Source organism: Pinus tabuliformis, chromosome 5_2, assembly GCF_031772625.1.
Source record: "Pinus tabuliformis cultivar Carrire ecotype Pingquan chromosome 5_2, CPIR1, whole genome shotgun sequence".
Lineage (NCBI taxonomy): Eukaryota > Viridiplantae > Streptophyta > Pinopsida > Pinales > Pinaceae > Pinus > Pinus tabuliformis.
The window spans coordinates 1094006945-1094032671 of NC_142306.1; the positions used below are offsets into that span (position 1 = coordinate 1094006945).

The 25727-nt window shown below is 36.5% G+C and overlaps 1 protein-coding gene across 1 annotated transcript; it reads right to left on the bottom strand.

The window, feature by feature from the left end:
• Nucleotides 1–7821: 7821 nt before the first annotated feature.
• Nucleotides 7822–8809, bottom strand: LOC149163057 (uncharacterized). Its single transcript, XM_089435921.1, has 2 exons — nt 8451–8809; nt 7822–8330 (listed from the first exon to the last, which is right to left on the bottom strand). The coding sequence occupies exons 1-2, from the start codon at nt 8643–8645 to the stop codon at nt 8151–8153; spliced, it is 375 nt and encodes a 124-aa protein (XP_089292047.1). The 5' UTR covers nt 8646–8809; the 3' UTR covers nt 7822–8150.
• Nucleotides 8810–25727: the final 16918 nt, after the last annotated feature.

The window sequence follows — 25727 nt, forward strand, 5'->3', positions numbered from 1 at the left end:
GGATGAAGAAGTTATGGCTTTTTGAAAAAAAACTTGTTGACGTTGCCGGCAAAGTGCGCGAATGTGCGGGAATGAAAAATTCCGCCCCCACAAAATGGAGACTTGAACCCAAGACCTCTACTCTCTAAAAATAGTTTTGAACCAATTGATCTATACGAAAAATTTGAGAGAGAGAGAGAGAGGGGGGGGGGGGCCTCGGTTTGCGTGCTTGCCTTGAGAAAGCTCTTTTTCCCTACAAAACACAAAACCCAACACGAATATGCAAAGAAAAACGAACCTTGCGGCTCGAAGTTAGCTTTAGCCAAAAAACTAGAAATTTTTTAAAAAAAATCTCAAGGTTAGCTTTAGCCGAAAAACTAAATATTTTTCTCAATGTTTCTGATTTTCCGAGATCACACTAAGGTGCAGGGAAAAGAGCATACGCATGAGAAAAATCCTTCCTTTCTGTTTCTGATTTGCCCAGATCGCACAGAGTCGCAGGGCAAAGAGCATACGCAGAAATGAAAGGTATAGATCCGGTTAAAAAAAAAAGGCTAAATAAACTGAGACCGAAATAAGCAGAGAGAAATTAACAGTAAACTGCAAAAAAACACTGTATACCTCCCGATCTGAAAAATGACGCAGCTAGGGCTACCGGAAACCTTTTCGCATGAAACGAAAGGGGTTCCTCACTGGAACAGATGCTCCGAACGCAACAGAGCAGTCCTCTCGGCCCGAAAGCAGTCAGAAACAACAGATCTAGGAAACGACAGCCGCATGCAGTTCTACCGGCTTCAGATTTGGATCACCAACGGACGCGGCCCTCAAATAGCTCTGATACCATGTAGGAATTTACAGGGTAAGTTCCACAGAAAGAATACCAAAAGGACACCGCTCACAACCAGATCTCAAATCAATACACCAGTATTTTTGACGTGGTTAAAACCCTCAGAGTGCAAGGAGGGAAACAGTCCACGGCCTGTCCCAACGTGGGTACTACAGGCAATTTATTAATCAAAGAATGAAAATTTACATAAGCTTCTCTCATGCACGGATTACCCGAACAATGACCCTCCATGCGCTTTAAATAGAACTCATGGACCAATCGGGTGTCAAGCCACGGATCAAGTGTCGGTAATACCGAGGTGAGAGTGAACCGTCGGATCACTACATATCGTGACCGTCGGATTGTAAGTTACAAAATGTACAACGGTAAAGAAACACACTTTACCTAACTCTAACCTACCCAAGTTGAACTTAACTATATCCTATGTGTCGGAATATCCTAACACTATTCAATACATATTCTCCCATGGATAGCTTGATATTATGGCACTTTCCTGAGCAATTTATTGTTCCTCCATTTTCAACCATCACTTGACACTCTGGTGCTGGATATAAGAAGCAATTCAATTCTTTTGCTACCTTACAATGAATAAAATTGTGGGTACTTCCTGAATCAATCAACACTATTACCTTTTTCTTCTTGATTTGTCCTTCTATCTTGATGGTTTGAGGAGTGGTAATTCCCGCCAACGCATTACAAGATATGGTTGGATTCATTTCTTCTTTATCTAGGCTTTTTTCTTGGAGTATATCCTCTTCTTTTGACCTTTCTTGCTCGTTTTCTTCTTCCTCTTCATAATCTATGTAGAATAATTTCTTCTCGGCACACTTATGACCTTTAGTGTATTTGCTATCACAACTGTAACAAAGCCCTTTTGCTCTTTTTTCTTCCAATTGTTGTGGTGTCAACCTTATAGGTTGTGGAAGACTAGGGGCAACAACACTTCCATCTTTATAGTTGTGAGTGGTATGCTTCCTAGTTGCCATAATTTTCCTTTCCATTTTTCTTGCTAACCTAAATGCCTTTTCTAATGAATCAGGTTCTCAAAGGCAAATATCATGTTGGATATTATCCCTTAAAGTCCCTATGAACACATCAATCCTATGCTCCTCTGGAATATTTTTTACCCTTATCTTCAATTTTTGGAACTCCTCAATGTGTTCCATTATTGAACTCTTCTGTTTGAGACTTATCAATTGGCTAAAAAAGTGTTGCTTTTTGCATCCTCATAATGTGCTGTCAATTCTTCTGTAAAAATTGCCCAAGTGATAATTTGTTTACGAGAGCAAAGCCATTGATACCATACAAACTAATTTGGTTCCAAATATAAAGTTGCAATACGTACCTTTTGTTTGTTTTGCACATTATTGAGATCGAAAAATTGCTCCATCTATAATATCCATGTTGCGGGATCCTTGCCATCAAACTTCCTCATATCAATTTTTGGAATATGGTGGGTCTTCGATCCCACATTGGAGTCTATGAAATCATGATTAACATTTCTTTTGTTAGCATCATGAATTTCATTTACTACCTTTTCATTATTAGTAAGTATTTCTTGTAGAAAATTTGTCAAATTTGTCTTCAAATCTGCCATGTCTCTCTTCAAATCATCAATCTGAGCTTCCACACCCTTTATCTTAGATTCCACGCCATTTATCTTAGCTTCTGTTAGCTTTTGTGAGAGTGAAATTTGTTGCACTTGGTCTTGTAATTTTGATATATCATGTAGCATTTCTTCCTCTTCTTCATGAGTCATGCTAGGGCTTTCAAGTTGCTTACTAGGTGTTTGCATTTTCTTTCCTCAGGGCATCAGTTACCAATAACAATGCTCTACTATGCCCTTTGAATTCCTTCAAAATAATTTTTCAAACCAAGCTTAAGAAAAAAGTTTTAAAAATCTACACACCTTTTTTCACTTTGTAGGAGCTCGATATTGCCTTTGATGTCTCTCTATAATTTCGGATCATCCAGTTCTGAAATTGCAACCTATAGTAGCCCTCTGTCTCCTCTTTCCAATGCCACCAGTCTGATCCCAATTGGATTCTCCAAGGAAGAGTTATGTCAAATCTCCCACAGTGACCTAATTATAGACTAGTTCAGTAAAGCGAACTTATACGACATGCCATGTGTCCCTGTTTCGACCTTTGGCTCTAAAAAAGATATACAAGAAATTACAGTCCGTCCTATTTCTATACCTTCTTACGAAATTTCAATCTGATCCTTAGAGAGAAAGTTATGATGATTTTCCCCAGGTCACCTATTTGGAATGTAATTCAGGAGTCTGCAAAAAGACCAAATTCCTCAAATCATATCTCCGCAAATATAGCGCGAAAAGATCTGAAGTTTGGACCCGAGATTCAGCACGATTTCTTTTCAATTGGGTTTTTTTTAGCTTCTGAAACGTTGAAGGAAAAAATTTATAGTGAAAATGCCACGATGACTTGTTTGGAGCAAAGAAACCCTAGAATCCAAAGCTCTGATACCAAATGTTATGAACCAACCCAAGAAAAAAATAGAAAAGATAAATCCATGCCTTAGAATTCAGCTTCTTCGAAGGGGCAACCTCCTTTACATTACATAAATGAACAATTCTTGAATGATTCAAATGAGAAAACCTCCTTTCTGTATATAAGAGTCTAAGGAGTCATAATATAACCCAGCCGACCTAACAATAATAATATAAAGCCACAAAAATAACAATAGAGAGATTCTATGGGGCACAATAATAACAATATGGGAGCAATAGGGACACAACAATATTAATAAGGGATACAACTATAATAGTAATGGGGTAATCACTAGTATTATAGGGACCCAACATAGACCACATCATTCACGACTTTTACATTTTGTTCACTAACCTTCTTTCCATCTTGATTTGTCGGGGAGATTTTGGAGTTGTATAAGTAGTCACAAATGATTTCCAAATATCAAACCCAAGAGCCATCATATATGTTTACATTGTTACGCTCTATAATGCATAGTTTTTTTCCATCAAAAATGGATTTTTGTTTGTGGAGAAATGTTCATAACCGGAGATGTGTGTTTTCGAGATTTACCTTCCAGTTGTTAGAATATTTATGAAGGAACACATTCTGATACCAATTGTTGAGCACACTTATACTTTTGGGTGTGGGTGGGTGGCTGTGAATCAATATAAGTCAATTATTTTTACTTATTTAAACATTCATCAACCATAAGAAAACAATCACATATGTGATCTATTAACAACAGAACATGGAACACACAATTTACATGGAAACCTTTTCATGCAAAAACCACCATTAGATAAATTTAAACATTTAAAATGGGCCTCCTAAGGAATATTATAAAATAATAGTGGAAATATCAAAATAAGATTAGATTACGTCATCAAATTTCAGAGGGAAAAAATGAAAAAACTACTTTTTCAACTTATCTCCCTACAGTTTTACTCAAATTTCTAATAGGAGCACAAGTTGGATGGAAAATATAATTCCTCATCCAAAGAGTACCCATGTTGCATAATTTCAATGGACCCTACTAAATGAAAAATGAGAGATACATGAAAAACATGATTGCAATCACGTTTTTCATGTATTTCTCATTTTTCGTGTAGGAAAGTCCATCAAAAGTATGCAACATGGGTACTCTTAGGATGAGGAATTAAATTATGCATCCAATGAGTGATCCCACTTGAAATTTGAGTAAAACTATAGGGAGATCAAATTGAAAATACGAGTTGAAAAAATATTTTTTTAATTTTAATTTTATTTTTTAATCTTTTTAATATTTTACTCCAAAAATGGTGAATCATCTCCCATGGTTAATATCATCATCTTGGTTCCTATTGGTTCTTATAAAGTTGATTTTGGTTGTACATTTTTGTTTTGAGGCCCATTTTTTACCTCAAAATTTCTCTAATGAAAAAATATCTTTATAATTCTTTGTAGATACAACCTATTGTTACAAATATTTGTAGGCACCAACATACTAGAGACCCTAATCCCCACTAGTACAAACATGTTGGGCATGTGTTATATGTTTTGCACGACTATCCCTAATTGTTGTACATTGTGTTGGGCACAATGGGGAGGCAGAAGCACCCCTATGTGGCGATTTAGGGGAAACACCCTCAAAAAAAAATTATGTAGTTTTTTGTGTTCATTTTTGGTGGTTTTCAACACACAATATTCACATTTAGCAATTTTGTGGCACATGGTGGTTTTTCCCATGGTTTTGTAGTTTTAGTTAAAGAACTATGGTTATATTCCAATCCATGGTAAGTGAATTGTTAGTTTATATATGTTGAATGATATATATGCCAAAATGGGGATGCAATGCTTATAATTATGGTCACCAAACTACAAACAAAATTTGTCCCTACAAGAAGAAGGACAAATACTATACTTTTAGATCTAGATTTCTCCTTGATATATCTTAAAGGAAGTATAAGAAAAATAAAAGGTATCCCAAAAGAATCCCATATCTAAAGAAATGTTATCTCCCCAAAAGAATTATGTATGCTATAATTGCAAAAAACCAAGCCATTGGGCCCATCAATGCCCACAAAATAAAGCTAAACCAAAATTGGCAACTTTATTTTCCAAAGAAATTCAACCAGAATGGTGGAATTTAAACTATTGTTCTCCCACATATCATCTTGATGGAAACATATTTTTTTTGGATCCATCTGAATTCTCAAAAGAAACTGATAATACTTCTGATTCTTCTTCTGGTGAATTTAGTGACATTAAGCCACGAAATTGGGAGGGTGATAGTATTCTAGGATTACTTTTCTCCTCAGCAAGTTTAGTTGGCACCCATAATCTACTAAGCAATCAATCTCATAAGGCTTTACTTCTGGTGGGCAGAGCAATAATTTGATGTAGAACTTAGATCCTCCAAAGGATAATAAAGCAAGCCTTGGATGATGATGTTCTTCTAGATTGTCTGGTTCTAAATCATTATGCTTTTTAGAATCTTATTATTCATCGAATACCTCCATTTTACCCTTCCCTAAAGGTTTATTTTTGTAACCTGATGATATGTGCAAGGAATCTTCAAATATCCTTAATAGCTCATCACCTGATGGCTCATTTCTTTCAATACTTATTTCTTCGAGTTCTTGGTTCAATTCTTTGATAGTTTTGGTTGCCTTTTTAGAATTCTTTATTGTTCTTTGATTTGGAGCTTCATGGTCATATAGATCTATAGGGGCATATTACTACTAGCCCCTTTGTGGGACATTTTTTTTAGGAGGATAGGGAGATGTTAATTGCCTTAATAATTCATCCTTTTCTATGCACAAATTCTCTCTCTACATATTTCCATGTAGGGATTTCTTTCAACTTTTGATCAATCTCTTTGATCCTTGATTCATGATCTTTCTGGTGTTGTGCAGTGAACATACAAAAATCAAATTCTTGCTTTGGGAAATATTCATGATCAAAATCATCCTCCCAATTTGGTGGCTCAAAGTCACTAAATTCATCAAAAGAAGAATTAGAAGTACTATCAGTTTCTTCTAATAATTCAAATGGATACAGAAAAATTATATTCCCACCAAGATGATCTATTAGAGAACAATAGTTTAAATCCCACCATTCTGGTTCAATTTCTTTGGCAAATAAAACTGCCAAATTTGGTTTAGCTTCCTTCTATGTGCATTAATGGGCCCAGTGGCCTAGTTTTTTGCAATTATAGCATACAAAATTATTTTGGGGAGATCGCCTTTTCTTCAAATATGGGATTCTTTTGGTATACCTGTTATTTCTCTTATACTTCCTTTCAAGTCTATCAAGGAGAAATCCAAATCTAAAAGTATAGTATTTGCTCTTCTTCTTGAAGTAACAAATATTTTTTGTAGTTTGGTGACCATGATTATGAGCACCACATCCCCATTATGTCACATTTCATACATTTTTACACAAAGACGAGGTAAACATATTGTCAAATCTTTTGAGATATTTGTTCACTCTTTTGGCAAAATAATGTTCTTGGATTACTATTTTTTTTACAACATGGTGAATCAGTAACTCCCTGGCCTAATCTAAGGGAGACCCAGGATCAAACCTCAATGCTGCCACTATAACACCAAGAGCATAACCAACCACCTACAAGTCAAGTATACTAAGTCTCTATGATTTTAGAGAAGAGCAAACTCACGGGAAAGGGGAATCCACCCCTCTAGCCGCCACCACAGCAAGTCAATGTACTCAATGAGATTTGAACTTCAATCTACATGGGCATAACCCATGTGACTTACCGTCAAACCACACATCACTGTACAATGTTTTTGGATTACTATTATGTTATGGTAATCTTCCATTGTTATGGACATGCCTTCTAGGGTAATGCCTTTATCTTTAAAATATTGTTCCATTGCATCTAGAAGTTCCCCTAGAAGGTAGGATCATTCATTTTCCTAAATTTTATTATTCACCTTTAGCATTTTGTGCCACAAGATGATCCTATTCATTACCTAGCCATTTGGATGATCTGCTCTCCCTATATATTGGTAGCCATGATCTAACTCCTATATATTGGTAGCCATGATCTAACTCCTCAACTTGCCCTAACAATGAACCACACTAAGATTCAAAACACATCGACAAAGGTTTTTTCATGTAATTTGCACTGAAACTCTTCTTAATAAAAGAATCATATATTTTTTTAAATAATTCTCCACTATTCTTTTAATTATATTCTTTTAATTATTTGTACCTGTGCTCAAAAATATAATTATTTGTACTTTTGCTGAAAAATAAAGTTTACAGTACAGTCAAAATTCAATATAATTTTTATATGTTTTTAATCTTAAATGTAAAACACTTCATAATTTTAACATTTACCAGGGAAGTTCTTAAGATTTTCGAAGTACAAAACTCTCGCCTCTTGAAGAAAAAACGAAACTGAAGGAGAAAATCTTGAAAGAAGGAACCCATATTGCGAATTTGCGATCGGTGATCTGTAAAAACGGGTATAATGAATACAGTATGTAATGAATATGATCGTTGGAAAAAATAGCTTTATTGAAAAAAATTGATGGCGAGAAGACGAATGTTTTCATTTCGTCTCCTGCAAATAATGTTCTCCATATGACCATATCATCATGCGAATTCTCTTCTCTTGGTGGCTAAATAACCCCGCGCTCTCCTCACTTACACTCACTTCCCAGCTTCAGTGGAAGCCCTAACCCAACTTTACTTCAAGTCAGGAACACCTCTGCATTCTCTATCTGAAGCTCATACTCAGGACGGCCACTTCATGTCTTTGGCACCTCTCCTCAATGGAAGCCCTAACGGAATCTTTCTTGAAATCGGCAAAACCTCTGCATTGTCTATCTGAAACTCTTTCTGAGTATGAGCATTTCATGTCTTTGGCGCCTCTCCTCACTGGAAACAACACCCGCACTTGACAGATGCACAGCCGCTTTCTTTTTACTGCACTTCTTGCTGGAAGAGCGCACCCCTAATCTTACACGAGCTCTCGCTTCTGCAACAGAGGGCGAAGATCTTATCTGATAAACAGAACAAAGAACAGCCAAATATTTAATTCACACATATAGGTTTCCAGAAAATTGATAAAGAAAAAGGGAAAATGAGCAGAGAAAACCAAACTAAAAGCTGCGAATACTTACGACGAGGCGAGTGATGTCTTGGAGAGGCTTCCTCGGATGGGATAATCGCAATACAGAGCCGGAAGAATAAGAGGAGAATGGGGGAATGTTCTCCTTATTCCTCATATATTCTTCTTCCTCTGTCACAGAAGAAGAATTAGTGCCTGCAAGCTTAGGGCGAAGGAAATGTTGTTGGAAGTCCATCTGCATTTCCATTTGAGATAATGATATGCCAAGTATTAGCAATACTTGCGTCCCCTGCCTGCCCTGCACCGCAATGTAGGTAAAAAAGCGAAGCAGGCAGTGAGGAGGGTGCGAAGCAGACAGTGAAGAGGAGAGAAGTGTGAGATGTATTTGTAAGACTCGATGATTTGATTGAATGGCGGGTGGGTGGATTTCAGAATTTGAGATTTGGAAGTCATGGAGGGAGACCTTTGTGAGGTTTATTTTTGGGAGCAGGAGGGAGAACGGAAATCGCCCAAATTCAAACTCAAATGAAAAGAGCGAGGTCCGGGTGAACAGCTGAAATTTGAAATTGGAGATTAATGAGAGGGAAATCTCAACATTTTGACGAAGAAGAGGTGAGTTTAGAGACACTCTGCTGCGGGCGGCTGTTATTTTTGTCTCATCTATGGTGGTTTATCTCCCCTAAATTTAGAGAGAGCATCACTATCGCTAATTTTTTTTGGGCTTGCGTTCATTTAAAAAGTTCGCGCCTCGTCGGGAATCTCAGTCATTAACATTAAAATTATTGGTTGAATGGGTTCCTTTGGTTAGTCACTGAATTTGAGTGGGTCCTACTTTAGCGAAGGCTTGTAACCCAATCACATGGCACATCCCTAATATCACTCGCATCTGTTCAAGTGGGAAGAGAGAAGTTCCTCAAAAGATATAGGATTAGGATGCGTGTTTTTTTAAATCCATGAATTAATGTTTATATTCCACAAAGTAAGTTTGTGTTTTTACTCATTTATATGTGGATGTTTTATCATGTGCGGTGTTAATTAATGAAAGTTTTTTTTCCAAATAATTATTAAGAAAGAAAGAAATAAATAAATTATTTTAATGTCCACGAGGCTAAAGATAGCTTATGCGATAGATTGCTTCTTCATCTGCTTGATGTATTCGGCCCTTTTTTTGTGAAGCTTCACAATAAATGCTCCCACCTTCTCGACAAACCCCTCGTTAAATAGATTATCCCAAGAGCTAGCTGCCAGTGTATCTGCATACCTTTCCCTGTTGTCTTTGAAGGCCTCACATTCTAAAATGAAATGTTTTTCTGTTTCCACTTTTCCGGAAGAACAAAAAATGCATACCCTTTCCTCCCACACTTCCTTTGGCCTTTTCCAGCGCCCTGTTTCACAACGGAGTTGAGAGAATTAGTCCTTCACTGAGCAATAAGAATTTTGGCTCTCCAAGAGATATTAGCCTCTATGTATGCTTTTGGTTGATGATTATGAGTGGGATTAAACACTTCAATATAGTATTTTTTCTTTCTTCCTAGCTCCTTATCCCAAGTATGTTTGTGGAACTTTTCCATAACAAAAGCTTTTATCTCTTTGTTGTTTATGGGACACGCATTCAAGCAAATACCCCATTTACTAAACCATTTGTTATTTTGCTGCATCCAAGTTTTTTTGCTCTTGCACAATCTATCATTAAAGACAACCTTAGGCCATCTACCCTCTTCCATTTGCTCAATTTTTTTTAAATACCTTATGACTCGCACCATAGCAATTGCTTCAATAGGAGCAGTCCTTGTTTCACTTAACAAGATATCATAAGGAACTGCACTTTTAATCTTAAATTTGTTTGTAATCAAACGCTTCTGAATTTTCTCAATTTGTCTCCACTGCATGTCGGAGGTACTGCTAGCCCACAATTCACAACCATAGAGAATCACCGGAATCACTAGAAGCCCAAAAAGAGTTTGAGTGGTCTTCCAATCCCATAACTCTGCCTCTCTACATCTATTTTGAAAAGCATAAAATGCTTTCCAACCCCCCAAAGTTCTTTTCTTTCTACAACCATGCCAGCATAGATTTTTGTTGAAGTCATTTCCGAGGTATTTGTAATTCGCAACTTCTTCCAGAATGTTGCCTTCAAAGTAGAACTTATGTTGGTTATGTTTTCTTTTCTTAGAGAAGACCACTACTTTCATTTTGCTGATATTGACTTGCATCCCTACACTTCTACAAAAATGCTCAAGGGATAGTAAGTGCCCTTGCAAACCAAGAGCCGATTTAGCAATCAGAGTAAGGTCATCTGCATACAAAAGAAGCCTTATAACAGACTTGCACAAATAGATACCATCACCCCCTTGCGAATTTAACCACTCCTCAAGCTTGTCGATATAAAAGTGATTATATATATATAAAAGAAGGAAATAAGGGTTATCATTCTTTTTATAAAATTGGTATTGTTGTTTTACCACGCCCTCTCACATAACAATGTAACGTTTACACCAACTTTTCGAACATTTCATACTTAGATACGACCTTATGATGATTTCAACCACCAAATTTTAAGGACTTGATAAGTATAAAAACCTTCACTTTAATTGATTGTGCCACTTTCACCTTCGAAAACAATCTTTTCTTTAATTAATTTTTTTCATTTAATAATGTTCGACTATAAATAAGATAATATTGTATAAATTTTCTTCATTATAAAACGTAAATGGCACGCTTCTTCCTTTCGTTGGTTCTCTCATATAAAGTTTTTAAGTTTTTGTTATTATATTTAATATTATTATTAATTAATTATTAAAAAATTTATATGGTTTAGTTTTGTATATTAAATTATTTAATAACAATGATATAAAATAGTAAAATATATCTTAATATTTAGTTATTTAATTATTTTTTTAATAAAATGATCTTTAAAATATTAAAGGAAATTTATAAATAATTTTGGTATTATATGTGGTTAAGTCTTTTTAGAAGCACCACATCATATGATCTTATGGAATTAAGGGGAGAAAAAAAACAATACTTAAGGAAAAAAACTCCAATCACATGTTTTTTAAGAATTTAATGTGAATGTTAATATTTTGGAATTATTGACATTAATGTTAAAGGATTAATGTTTTCATTAATGCATTACAAGTATAATAAAAAAAGTAGGTGTACAAAATGGGGGTTTCAAATTTATGGTTTGGAATCCCATGGTATTGGGTTTGGAAGCTCATTATATTTACCCATGGTCAGTTTCGCAGTTTCATCATAACTTATTTTCTGGGATGTTTCAAACTGTGAAATTTTGAGGAGACACGGATGAGTTCTCTGGGTACATGTGCTCAAAATTCTAGGCATTGGTTTGTTATACTTTATGAGATATGCCCTATGGAAGTTATGGTTCTTGAATGCTCTTGAAATTAGTTTCAAATAAGTCAGTTTGAAATTTTCATTATAACTTATTTTTTGGGATGTTTCAAACCGTCAAATTTTTAGAAGAAAAAGAAGAGATCTCTAGATACATGTGATCAAAATTTCAAACATTGTTTCATTGTACTTTTGGAGATATACCTTGTGGAATTTATTGTTTCTAAAAGGTCGTACAATTAGTTTCAAATAGCTCAGCCTGGTATTTTTTCTATAACTTTATTTCTGAGACTTTTCAAACTATGAAATTTTTAGAAATCTGAGGAGACATATTGAAATACTTCATGTAAAAAATTTAGACTTGGCTTCGCTATACCTTCGAAGATATGCCCTGTGGAATTCATGGTTTTTTTATTTTTTTTCTATAACTTATTTTCTAAAACTTTTCAAACTTCAAAATTTTTAGAGATCTAAGGAGGCATATAGAAGTACTTTACGTAAAAATTTCAAAATCAAATTTGAAAAATTAGATACATGGAATGTTGTACAAGCTCATTCTTGGGAAGAGACTAAAAATGACAAGCTTTGGGAGAGTTCACATAAACTTCATTTGGAGATTCAATTTTTGGTCAAATCTAGTGAAGCAAAAGTAGCAAGTAGACCTAAATGAAAGCAGAAGCAACAAGCAAACCTTGCGAAGGTAGAAGAGGCAAGCAAACTTAGTGAAGGTAATGTGAATGTTATCATCTTTTTAAGAAGTTATATGCACTAAAGAAGAGATGTAATTACATGTTATTTTTCAAAAAAAGTGATTGGTGTGTCTTTGCTGACTTGATACTTAGCGGTGGGGATTGGTGTATCTCGTAGGTTGGTGCCTATGAATATTTGTGGCAATGGGGATTGGTGACTACAAGGATCTGTATGAGTAGGTTGATGCCTCCTAGGGTTTTGTAGGTTTTAACCCTATACAATTAATTGATGCAACAAATTCTTAATCAAATAGAAAAATGTAATGGTAAACACACACATTAACGCAAATATTTTACCCTTAAAACCCAAAACTGGGAAAACCAGAAACAACTTTTGTTATATATATATATATATATATATATAAACCACCAATTCATTTACCATGGATTAGAATATAACTATAGCTCCTTACTGAAACTACAAAACCATGGGAAAAACAACCATGCACCACAAAACCAATAAAAGTGAAAATTATGTGTTGAAAACCACCAAAAACGAATACAAAAAACTCCACATAAAGGGGGCTTCTACCCACCCACCCCCCCCCCCAACCCCCACCACTCCACCCCACTTTTCTTGGCACAACATGCAACACATGAGGATAATCGTACAAAAATATAATGCATACCCAATAGGCTTGTACCAATGTGGATTAGTGTCTCTAGCAAGTTTGTTCCTATAAATATTTGTGACAATAAGTTGTTTCCTACAAAGAATTATAAATAGAAGTTTTGTGGTTTTTTCTCGACAGTGTTTCCATGTATATCTTGTGTTCCATGTTTTGCAGTTAATAGATAATGTATGTGAATTTTTTTTACGGTTGATGAATGTTTGAATAAGTAAAATAAAATGTTTTATATTAATTCATGCCCACCCCCTCCCCAAGTATAAGTGTGTGCTCAACAATTTGTATCAAATTGGGTTCCTTCATAAATAGTCTAATTGCTACAAGGTAAATCTTGAAAGCATACATGGTCGATCATGAATATTTCTCCACAAACAGAGCTCCATTATTCAATGGAACAAACTATGGATTATTGAGGATAAGGATGTAAACATATCTAATGGCTCTTTGGTTTGATATTTGTAAATCATCCTTAACTAGTTATAAAGCTCTAGAGTCTCCACCAATAAATCAGGATGGAAAGAAAGCTAGTGAACAAAACACAAAAACCATGAATGTTATGTGTGGTATATTGGATTCTAAGTTTGTCAAAGTGATGCATTGTGAATTGGAAAAAAAGTTTGGGACAAACTTCAAAATGTCTATGAAGGTGACAACAAGTTTAAGAAGGAAAAGCACCAAACTCGTATAAGATAGTTCAAGAGTCTAATAATGAAAGTTGAAGAGAATGGTGCATCCTATGTCCTCTGTGTGGATGAAATTTCAACACCATCAAAGGACTTGGTGAAGAGGTTGAATATTTAGTGATTGTGAAAAAAAATATTAAGATCTATCCCCATGAGATTTGATGCCAAAGTTCCCACCATTTAACAGATGAAGGAGCTTGGCACATTAAAAATTGGTGAAATCCACGTGATCCCCATGACATATGAAATGAGGATTGAGAAGGAGAAGCCATTAAAGATAAAAACAACCTTTAAAGCTTCAAAAAAATGAAGAACATAGAACAAAAATCAGGCAATAGCTCTAGTAATGGATCAAGTAAACATGAAATTCATTTTTGTGAGGAAACTTAAGAAAGGATCTAGCAAATAAAAAGGTAAGTTTACTTTTTAATGCTATAATTATGGAAAAGTTGCACGTATTGTTTCCAAGTGTCCATATGAGAAAAATGAAAGTAGTGATGATGAAGAAGATCGTGACATAAACAAAGGAAGAAAGCATCAAAACACAAAAATAACCACAAACAAGGCAATCATGAAAAGCATAAGAAATATTATAAGCAAAAGAAGAGCCTTTACTCAAAACAGAGTAGTTACTTGCCTAACGAAAGTAGTGAAAGCGGTTCCAATAATGATCGAGAAGAAGGTCCCTTTATGCCAATCGAAACAAAGATTGATGGAGGCAAAGGGAAAGAAACAATGGATTCATAAGAAGAAGAAAATTTCGAAACAAATGGGGAAATGGGTCTTGAAGAAGAACTCATGTGTGCCTTGAGAGAAATAAAGAAGCTTAGGAGAAGGAATTTGAAACAAAAGGAGTAGTTGTAGAAATATGAATAAGAGGATCATGATTCAAAAGCAAAAATATCACAAATCCTTGAATAAATAGAGACTATTATCAACTTGAAGATTCAAGTTGAAGAGGAAAAAAGGACAGAAGGAGTGGGGTGAATGTAGCTCAAGGAAAAGAAATAAATTTATAAGAAGCTAGAAGTTGAAATTATTTCCTTAAGAAAAGAATTGGAGAAGTCTACTTCTTAATTGAATAGAGGCTTGAAGTTTGAAAAGAGCACTGGAATATTAGATGATATCATCAAATGCCAAAGGTTACTACACATTAAAATTGGCCCTGGCTATGATAAGAGTTATATGACCACTAAAGAATATTCAAAAGCTATAGAGCCATCGAAGAAAGGAAATGAATGGAAATCTAAAAGCTATGTTGATGTACTCAAAATATTCATTAGTGGTGACTACAACAGGAAGAGATAAAATGATGTTCCACAAAAAATTGACATTCCTCCCGAGGACAACAAGGATAGATTCATCATATCTTTCCCACCAAGATGGTTTTACATAACTTGATACCAAAACTCTTTCCTTAGTTATTGTTTTTCTTTCAAAAACTTTGGTCACAAAGTAATAGATTGTAAAGTGCATGTAAGAGATAATTATGTGTGGAACAAAGAAGGAAGTACTTATGGGTTCTCAAGTAGCAACTATAATTCACGTGTTCCTTCACTTGACTACAATGTTGTATGTTACAAGTGAAACAACTATGGGCACATAATATGTTTTAGTAGAAGTGGCATTGTAGAATATCGTAGGCAAAACAGGTAAAAAGATACTCTTGCCAAAAAAAAAGAATGCACAAAATCTTTAAAAAATAAGTAGACGTAAACAGAGCAGAAGAAGGAGAAACAATAAAAAAAAAATACAAAAATACAAAAAAAAAGAGAAAGGAGGAAGCAAAATAAAAATGAACATCAAGAAGAGATGAACTACGAAGAAGAAAAGAAGAATATCAAGTTGTAATAAATCATCACCAAAAAACAAATTATGGATATTTTCACAAAATCCCTTCCCAAAGGGACATTTGAATATCTCAAACATAAATGGGGAGTAATGTCCATCTCATCAAGTGACTAAGTGCTTAAAGAGAAGCACAATTTCAAGAGGAGTGTCCATTTTCCATTGATGTCAAAGGGGGAGAGTTATAGAAAGGGAGAGATATAAAACAAGGAGAGTTACAAACAAGGGGAGTATTGCAACAAGGTGGAGAATTATTTTCATGCTTGGTGGATTATGCATTTCATTGCAGGATTTCCATCACTGAAAATGGGGGAGATTGTTGCAATCATTAAGGATTAATGTTTTAATTAATGTCATATTAAATCATTACAAGTATAATAAAAAAAATGGGTGCATGTGAAAAATAAAAAAATGAAATGGAGGTTTCAAACCCATGGGTTTAGAAGCCCATGATATTTTCCCATGATATGTGGAAAAATGAAATAAAAAGGGAATTAAGTATTTATTTAATGTGTGTCATGCCCATTTGAATTAAAATGCCCCTTCATGAAGGGTTATGATCAAGTATAAAAAGATAAAGTATTGAGAGAAAACGTGTAGGTGAAAAAGTAGTATTCTTACGAAGAAGCAGATGAGCAAAGATTGAATATCATTCCAAAATGGGAGATTATGAAATTCTGATCCAGGTGAATATTTATGGCCACCCACCTATTCCACATGTATCCCCAAAATTGTTTTCTATTAGTTTCCTATTTTTTAGCACAATTTCCTATTTCAACAGTTTTCTATTTTTGGTAGCACAATTTCCTATTTCAACAGTTTTCTATTTTTGGTAGTTTTTGGGTCATGAACTTCTGAAGCATTTTTGAGGCCCTAAACAATGTTTTTTTTTTTTTTTGTGGAAAATGGAAAACGTGAGTCTTTAACTAATGTTTGCATTCAAATTTTTTTGTCCTTTGTTAGACCTTTCTAACGAGCTATCATGTGCGCCAAACAGAGATCGTATGCCAAAGTTATGACCCCGGGGAGTTGATGTTCCAACTAACCCCATCGCAGCCCATACCTTTTGGTGTTTCATGTTGTACAATTAGGTTTTTGGATTTTTAGGGTTTTTCATTGTTATTCGTGATAAAAAGGCCTCAAAGCCTCATTGTAACATAGTTCATAAGGGATGTAGTCATCACATGTCTTCTCATAAATAAGTTACCATCGCCCAAGTTAGTTTATTTCCATTTTGCATGTAAACAATTTTCATCATTTGCTATTTATTACTTGAAGTTTCTTTTTGTTGTATATTTGCCTTTATGTTTAAATTTATATTTCATTTAGTTCCTTCATAGATCCATATTAGTGGTATTGAAGCGGTCTACTCTTTTTCTATTTTTTTGTGCATGTCCCCAACGAGGTCAGGGTATAAGGAGTTAGGACTTCAACTAGTTGAGCCCTTGCAAGACCATCCTCGTCGACCCTGAAGGAACAAATGAATTATAGTTTCTATTTGAGAACCCATAAGTACTTCCTTCTTTGTTCCACACATAATTATCTCTTGCACGTGCTTCAAAAGCTATTGCTTTGTGACTAAAGTGATTGCAAGAAAAGCAATCACTAAGGAAAGAGTTTAGTATCAAGTTATGTAAAACCATCTTGGCGGGAATGATATTATGAATCTATCCTTGTTTTCCTTGGGAGGAATGAAATGATGGATATTTTTTTCCATATCCTTTTGTGAATGCCAGTGGGTGAATCATCTTCATCGAGTAGTCACTTTAGAGGCGTCGCCCCCTTAAAGGTAAAAGTTAACTTTGAAATTCCTATATTTGAAGGCCAAATAGATACAGATGGTCTAGATAGATGGTTAAATCTGTTGGAAGGATATTTTTCAGTACATAATTTTTCCAATAGGGAAAAGATTAATTTTGCACTCCTCAAGGTCGTCCCCCATGTCAAGGATTAGTGGGAAACTTACTGTGAGTAGAGGGTCGAAGAGGAATCCTCACTATTTTCTATTGCACCCTCTTTGAATTCTTTCTGAGATGTCATTAGGGAACAATATTACCTTATTAGGAGCTATGAAGACAAGTACATAAAATGGACCACATTACGGAAGGAAAAGGACCAAGAAGTGCCAGAGTTCGTGAATATTTTTCATACCCTATGCACGAAGCTGGGTCGCAAGGATTTTGAGTGACATTTGGTACTCATGTATCATGGTTTTATGCACAAATAAATCTAGGCAAAAATGGAATTCCTAGACATCTCCTCGCTTGGCATAGCGTACTAATATTTTGTCAAGATCGAATAGAAATTTAAATAGAATAAGCGAGACTTTGGATTTGCGAATCTAAAGCAGGGGAAAAGCACCTCCAAACCATATAACAAAGGATAGTGCCAAGGTGGAATGACCCAGGATAACCCATCAAAACCACAAGGAAATAATAACAATGGGAAGACGAAGAAAGACACCAGAAAATAGTGTAAGTTCCACAAGAGCCCCACTCACAACACAAATGAGTGTCACACAAAGCAGTCACTGGTGGCCAAGCTAAAAGCTCAAGAGTCATATGCATGTTCCAAATCTAAGCCAGAACCTGACAAGAGGATACAAATCATTGATGCAGAACCTAATGTGACTGTTTCCACCCTAAAGGTCAAGAAGATTGAGCCCAAATCTATAGATGAGGGTGAGAACCTCTTCACTCACATATGTGGGTGAAGGTTTCTCCGTTGCAATTCATTTTCGATAGTGGGAGCCAAAAAAACCTCATCTCAGCATAGGTGATTGAGCATTTAAGCTTGTCGATGACACCACACCCAAATCCATATAACATCAGGTGGCTCCACCAAGGATGAGATCCCCGTGTTAAGCAGTAGTGTCGCCTTCCCTACAACATCAAGCCTTTCACAAATGAGGTATCGTGTGATGTTGCTCCCCTTAAAGTTTGTGATGTTTTATTAGGCCAACCATACTTGTGGAAGCATCATGTTATGTACGAGTCTAGACCTCATACTATTATTATTAATTTTGGTATAAAACTATACAGGATACCAAAGGTAGCCCTACCTACTGCCATTTCTTTAATCTTTACTAAGTAATGTAGTAAGATCATCTCCCGAACCAGGAAATTTGTTTTCTTCCTGATTCGCTCTAAAATAAAGGGGAAGATTGTGGCCACATCCCTGGGCCCCAGAAAAGGTTCTTCCATGTAGCATAAGCAAGTTGATAAGGTCGTGGAAGAGTACCATAGAATTTTCTCCTCATCAGCCACAAGGGTACCTTTGCATTGTCAGGTCAAGCATTTGATCGAGTAGACTCCCAGAGCACATCTACCCAATGGGCCAGTCTACCATCGCTCTCTTCTAGAAAACAAGGGAATCAAGCGGTAGATCTTGGAGTTGCTACAAAAAAGTCACATCCAAATAAATTCCTTACCTTGTGGGATCCTAATTGTGCTCGTACAAAAGCAAGATTGGACATGGAGATTCTGCATTGATTATCAGGGAATGAATAAAATCATCACTAGGAATAGATACCTGTTTCCAGAGATTGATGACCTTATTGAACAAATTAAGGGGGTTAAGTACTTTAGCAAGATTTATTTGAAATTTGGTTATCATCAGGTTCCAATAGAACCCACAGATGTATGGAATGAAACATTCAAGTACAAGGAGGGTCTCTTCAAGTGGTTGGTCATCCCCTTCGGGTTGAAAAATTCCCCTGTAACTTTTATGGGGTTGATGGATGACATATTAAAACCTTTCACCAACTTGTTACTGGTTGTATATCTGGATGACATCCTCATCTTCAACAAGAGTTGGGTAGAGAACCTACAACATATTCAACATGTCCTTCAAACCCTGCGGAAGCACAAGCTGTGTGCCAAATTGGAGAAATTTTCCTTTGGAATGGACTAGGTCAAATATATGGGCTACATAGTTGATGAACAAGGTGTGCATGTGGTTCTAGCTAAGATCCAAGTCATTTGGGATTGGTGAGCCCTGATGAATCTAATATTTCTTCACAGCTTTTTGGGCCTTGCCAGTTTATATCAAACATTTGTGTTGGGATTCTCTCATATCACTTGGCCTTGAGTCAAGTTACCAAGGGCAGAGTGAATTTTTTTTTTTTTTGGTTTGATTCACAACAAAAGGAATTCATTGCATTGAAACTTTGCCTTTGCTCTACACAAGTCCTCACATTGCCAAACCTACAACAACCATTTGAGACTGAGATAGATGCCTTTGACTATGCTATTGGTGCTATTCTCACCCAACAAGGGCATCCAATAGCCTATCAAAGTGAGACACTCTCGATACTATTCGAAAATACCCCACCTATTATAAGGAGATGTATTCCATCATGCAAGCTTACCGAAATTGGAAGCATTACATTCTGGGAAAGGAGATGATAATCCACACAAATCATTGCCCCCTTCAGGTTATGCAGAAACAGGGAAAGTTACAGAACAACTGTCATGAGAAATGGTCCACATATCTACAACACTTCCATTTTAACATTAAATACAAGAACAACAACACCAATCACGTTTCAAATTGCCTTAGTCGGCCCCTAGTTGTGAAACTAACCACTGTTATCAACTCTTGTGGGCATGAGACTTCTAGAAGGTCAAGGCTATACAAAAATGATCCATAATTTGCCACCACACACTAGATGTTGATGGATGGAAAGAAATTTCAAAACTTCCACCTCCATGACATATTGTTATGCTACTTGGGACACACTTTACATTCCTTCAAGAAAGCATGCCAAACTGATTTAAGAGGCACACTACAGTCGGGTCATAGGACATTTTTGTGTGGAGAAGACAGTGGCAGTGTTGCAGATGTATTTTTATTGACCAAAATTACAACATGATGTTGGGAAATATATCAAATCTTGTACTGCATATGCCATCGACAAGCCAACCATTAAGAAGCAAGGCTTGTACACTCCTTTGCCTACTCCTAGTTGACCTTGGGAATCCATCTCCATGGACTATATGTCTAGTCTTCTTTCAACCAAGCATGGTAATGACTGCGTATTTATGTTCATTGATAAATTTTATAGGATGGCCATATTGACTTCCTGTAAGAAGAGTATCACATGAGAAGCCACTGCTAAACTCTTCTTCGAATGAGTGTGGGTACATTTTAGGATCCCGCAGACCATTATATCATATCGATAGGGAAGGCTCCTAAGCAGTTTCTGGTCGAGCCTTTGGTCATCGTTGGACACCAAGATCACCAATTCGACTGCATTTTACCCCTAGACTAATGGCCAGGCAAAGGTGGTCAACAAGATGATAGTGCACATACTACGCATGTACAACTCTAAGAATTCACAAACATGGGATGAGAGTCTTCCCTATGTGCAACAAACTATAAAAAATATCTCCATAACTCTACTTGCCACAACCCCTTTCAATTTCGTGGGATTTCAACCATTGTGTCTCATTGATGTTGCAATCCCTCTTGCAACTACATAGGAAAAATCTACACATGTTTAGTCTAAAGTTGATAAAGCCACCAAGTTTATTGAATGCATTCAACACATTCACCAATAGGTTAATGATATCCTAGATAAATCCAATGCTAAGTACAAACAACGTCATGATCAACATCAGGTTCCACATAAGTTTCAAGTGGGCGACAAGGTTTGGTTTCATTTGTAGAAAGAATGCCTTATCAGAGCCCATCAGAAGCTTCAACCACTCTAATGCGGGCCTTGCACCATCACCAAGGTTGTGGGTGATAAATCTTTTGAGCTAAGTATCCTCCCATTCCTTGGCCTTCACCCAGTATTTGACGTGCACCACCTTTGACCATACTTTCCACAATTGTTAGACATATGAGACATTGTTGAGCAGTTGACCCCAACAGAGCTCAACCCAGATTGCATTGAACAAACCACAAATTATCGGATCATGGACATATAGATTAAGAACACTCACCAATAGAGGATCGACCATATCAGTGTAACAACCTTGGTGAAAATTCCATGTAATAAAAGTAAATAAAGACAAAATAATAACCATGGATGATGGGACACTTATTCCAAGCTGAATGTTGGGCAGAATCCTAGTGATGGGGATCACTTGTGATTGTTTATGGCTAAGGAAATTGGCAAAGGAAATGGCTACAGATTTGGAAAGGAAAATGGCATTTTTGGCACATTTATTTATGAAAATAATGGAAATTAGGAGAAAAGGGAGGTGAAAGGTCACAGGTTGTATGTGAGAAGGAAATTGAAGGAAAATAATGGAAAATGAAGGAAATAGAGGCCTCATTCATAAAAAGGCTTCTAAGAATCAGTTGGTAACCTTTTTTTAGTTTAGTTTTTGAGTTCTCTCATTATTCTCTCTCTCTCTCCTACTCTTGGAGACTTAGAGTTTTCTTGGAGCACTCTTGGAGGGTGTGTCATCCTTGGATTCTTGGAGAAAGAAGGCAAAGGAAGAGTAGGAAAGCGCAAGAAGGCATCGGGATCAACAACTACATCAGATTTGCTTGGAGGTACCGAGTTGCATGTATGTTTCCTCCACTAGTTTTGGCATGCATGGCATATGCATGTGGATTTTTGGTTGTGATTTTTCACTGGCATGGAGGATGGACGAGATTGTTAGTGGATTGCCTAGCCTTTCCATTTCCTGGTTAGCCATGGTAATTGTGAGTTTAATTTAATTGTTTGTTTTGTTGGTTCTCATGTTTCCTTATCTTGGGTTGAGCTACTAGTCTTAGAAGCCCTGGTTGGACAGACACTCTGGAAGCCCTGTAACAACTTGGGTTGAGTTACTAGTCCTGGAAACCTTGGCTAGACAAACGCTCTGGAAGCCCTTGGTGGGTTGAGTTACTATTCCTGGAAGCCCTAGTTGGACAAACGCTATGGAATCCATGTATAGGTTGTGGGTTGAGTTACTAGTCCTAGAAGCCTTGGTTGGACAAATGCTCTGGAAGCCCTAGAAGGCTTGGATGGAGACCAATCTGATGATGGTTTTGGTGATGTCCGACTGGGTGGTGGAATCATTGTTTGATGGGTTGAGGTGGATGGCCTCTGGAAGCCCTGGATGAGTTTTAATTGATATGCTCTATGAGATCCCCCATTCATGCTTGGAATATGGCAACGAGTGAATGGATGAAGCGAGATTTGGCTCAACCATTCTATGGTCAAGTGGAACATGGAAGTCCCATCCCAGGTTTGGATTTTGCATCATTAATGAAATGTTATTTATCCTTGTATTTCTATGAGCATTTTGATGGGTTATATCTGGTCTATATGGTTGTACTTTCATCAATATTTTTGCTGCTATTATGTTGGTTATGTATGTGTTTTATGACAACAACCATGGCTTTCATCATGTTTTTACTTGTAATTGAATGATCAATGTATCTATGACCTAATGGATGGAATGGAAGTTGATGTGTTGAGACATCAATGGTTCTTAGTGATTCTCAGCTAAGTATGAGACCCCTATGCTCAGAATTGTTATTTACACCTATAGATTACATATTCGTGATATGTTTGACAAAATGCCTGTCATGGCTAGTAGGGGTCCAGTCAAGGTTTCATTCAAGCATTTTCTTTAGTATTGTTATTTCCATGTTATTTTACTGTTATAAAGAGATGGTTCAATTTTGGGCAGTGACCTAGGCTCTGGGCCTAAAAAAGTGGCTCAAATCCCGGGGATGTTGGCATAGCACTGACAAATTTAGTCTCTGGACGCTGGCAGGCAAGCCTGTGAGAGTGACTTTGGGTTTCTGGACGTTGTCATGCCTATAGCATGAGAGCGACTGAGGCTTAAGTTGTCCAAAAGTTCAGTGGGACCCAAGGGAAAGTTGTCTAAAGTATTGGATTAGTTCATGAGGGTCTTGTAGTTGATGTTGAATGTCTATATGGTGTGTTTCTGTCTGTTCAACTGCCTTAACGTGAGTTAGGAGGTCGAATCATATCATAGTGGCCTCTTGTCACATGTTTACCCCAAATGGTCGGTTGCTTGGGTAGATGTGGGAGGAAGGTGTTACAGAGTGGTATCAGAGCATGGTTCACCCCTCGGAATGGATGGGATATGTGTTGGTCATGCATGCATGTCAGTTGCATATGTGTCTCTCATACTTGCATTCCATGTGTTTATTGCATTTGCATGATGTTGATCATGGTTGGAGTGATGTCATCATGTGAAACTTGAAGTTATTGTTTTGGGGTGCAACGTTGTGAGTGTATCACTGGTTACATGTCAACTTATGCCGCCTACATGTATCGTTGTAGTATGCTTGGTTACATTCTTGTATGCTTGGTTGAATGTATCATTCTTGCAAGTTTGATTTCAAGTATTGTTCATTCATGCTTGGTCATATGTGTTTATGCATATGTGTGGATGGTTATGCATCACTTATGCATGTTCATGTTTGCATGTGGTCAAGTTTATAGTGACGTAATGATGGTGGTTTTCATGCATGAGTTCGTGGTGTGTGTTGTTGTTGAGGTCATGCATTGATGAATGGACCCTAGCTAGAATGACGGTTGCATGGTCATATGCTTATGTTTTATGTTTCTATATGTTTTCATGATTATGTTATACATGTATCACATTGATTTGTTGATATTGCAGACAAGGTATCCTCCCCGAGCTATACTAAGGTACGTTGGTTTATTGTGATTTGGCTTAGCTGACATGATATACCTTGCAAGAAGAAATATCAAATGGCTAGCGAGATTGCTGACTAAAAAGACTCTCCCTATGAATCAGAAGAGCAGTATGGTGTTGGGAACTTTTATGACTTGACAGTGACACTGAGAATTTTAAAGGAAGAAATAAGGAGTTGTAAGGTAGATAATGACATAACCATACAGGCACAAGAAAAGTTAGCAGAGGTAAATGCAGTCATACTTCAGAGCTTGTCAAATTTTTAGCGGCAGGGACCACTTCGGATCAGCCATGAGTAGGAGGATAGAACTAATGGGGCATATGGTAGTATATCACATGGTGGTCACAAATCAGATAGAGATGACACAATCATAGATGCTAGATTGTTGGAAAATCTGGATAGGAGAGGGGATAGACACATGTATGATTCTATTTCTGATTCAGATAAGCACTATGACCGTCATCGGTATCATCCTTATAGGATGAGTGATAAGGGGTACTTGTCAGATGAGTTTAAGAAAGAAAAGCCACCTAATTTTGATGGAGAGGTAACTAAACCACAAGATATAGAGGCATGGTTTCTAAGGATGAAGAAGTTCTCCAGATTGCATGACTATTCAGAGAACATGAAATCTAGAGTGGCTACATTCAATCTCAAAGGAAAGGTATACATTTGGTGGGAATACGTGAAGAATGTCAGAGGTATAAATGAAGAAGACTTGACTTGGAGTGAGTTTGAGAGGCTATTCAAGAAGAAGTACCTATCATAGAGATAATTTGATGACAGAGCAAATGAATTTTATGAGCTAAAGATGGGATCCATGACAAATGATGAGTACACTAGCAGATTCTTGGAGTTGTTGAGGTATGTGCCTTACATCAAGGAGGAGAAGGCTAAGATTCAAAGATTTGTTAGTGGATTACTGGTTGCATTCAAAGATAAGATCGAGTTCGATGAGCCTAGATCATTGGAGGAGGCCATCCAAAAGCAAAAGCATTGCTGTGAACAATCGAAGTTCAGAACTGAGACTAAGCTAGACTGGAGAGGTAATGCAAAGAACAAAAGAAAATGGGAAAAGAATCAAGTAAGATCACGGGATACCGGTAACAAGGAGAATGTTGCACCACCTAAGAATATCAATACATTAGATATAGGATAGGAATTATGACCAGGGGAACAAAACAAGGAGATATGGTGGAAGCCCAGAGAGTGTTGGATTTGTGTCAAGAATCATCACAAGAGAGATTGTCTATAGAATCAAGGTGGTAGACCTCAGATATATAGTGTGCAGGAGGCACAGACTGTTGGTGATGTTGGTCATAATATTCTACATATCTATGAAACATTGGGTAACAAACAGGCAGATCATCAGGCATCTATCATTGAGATGGATAATAAGATTTGTGATAAAGTTATTTCTATTTTGATT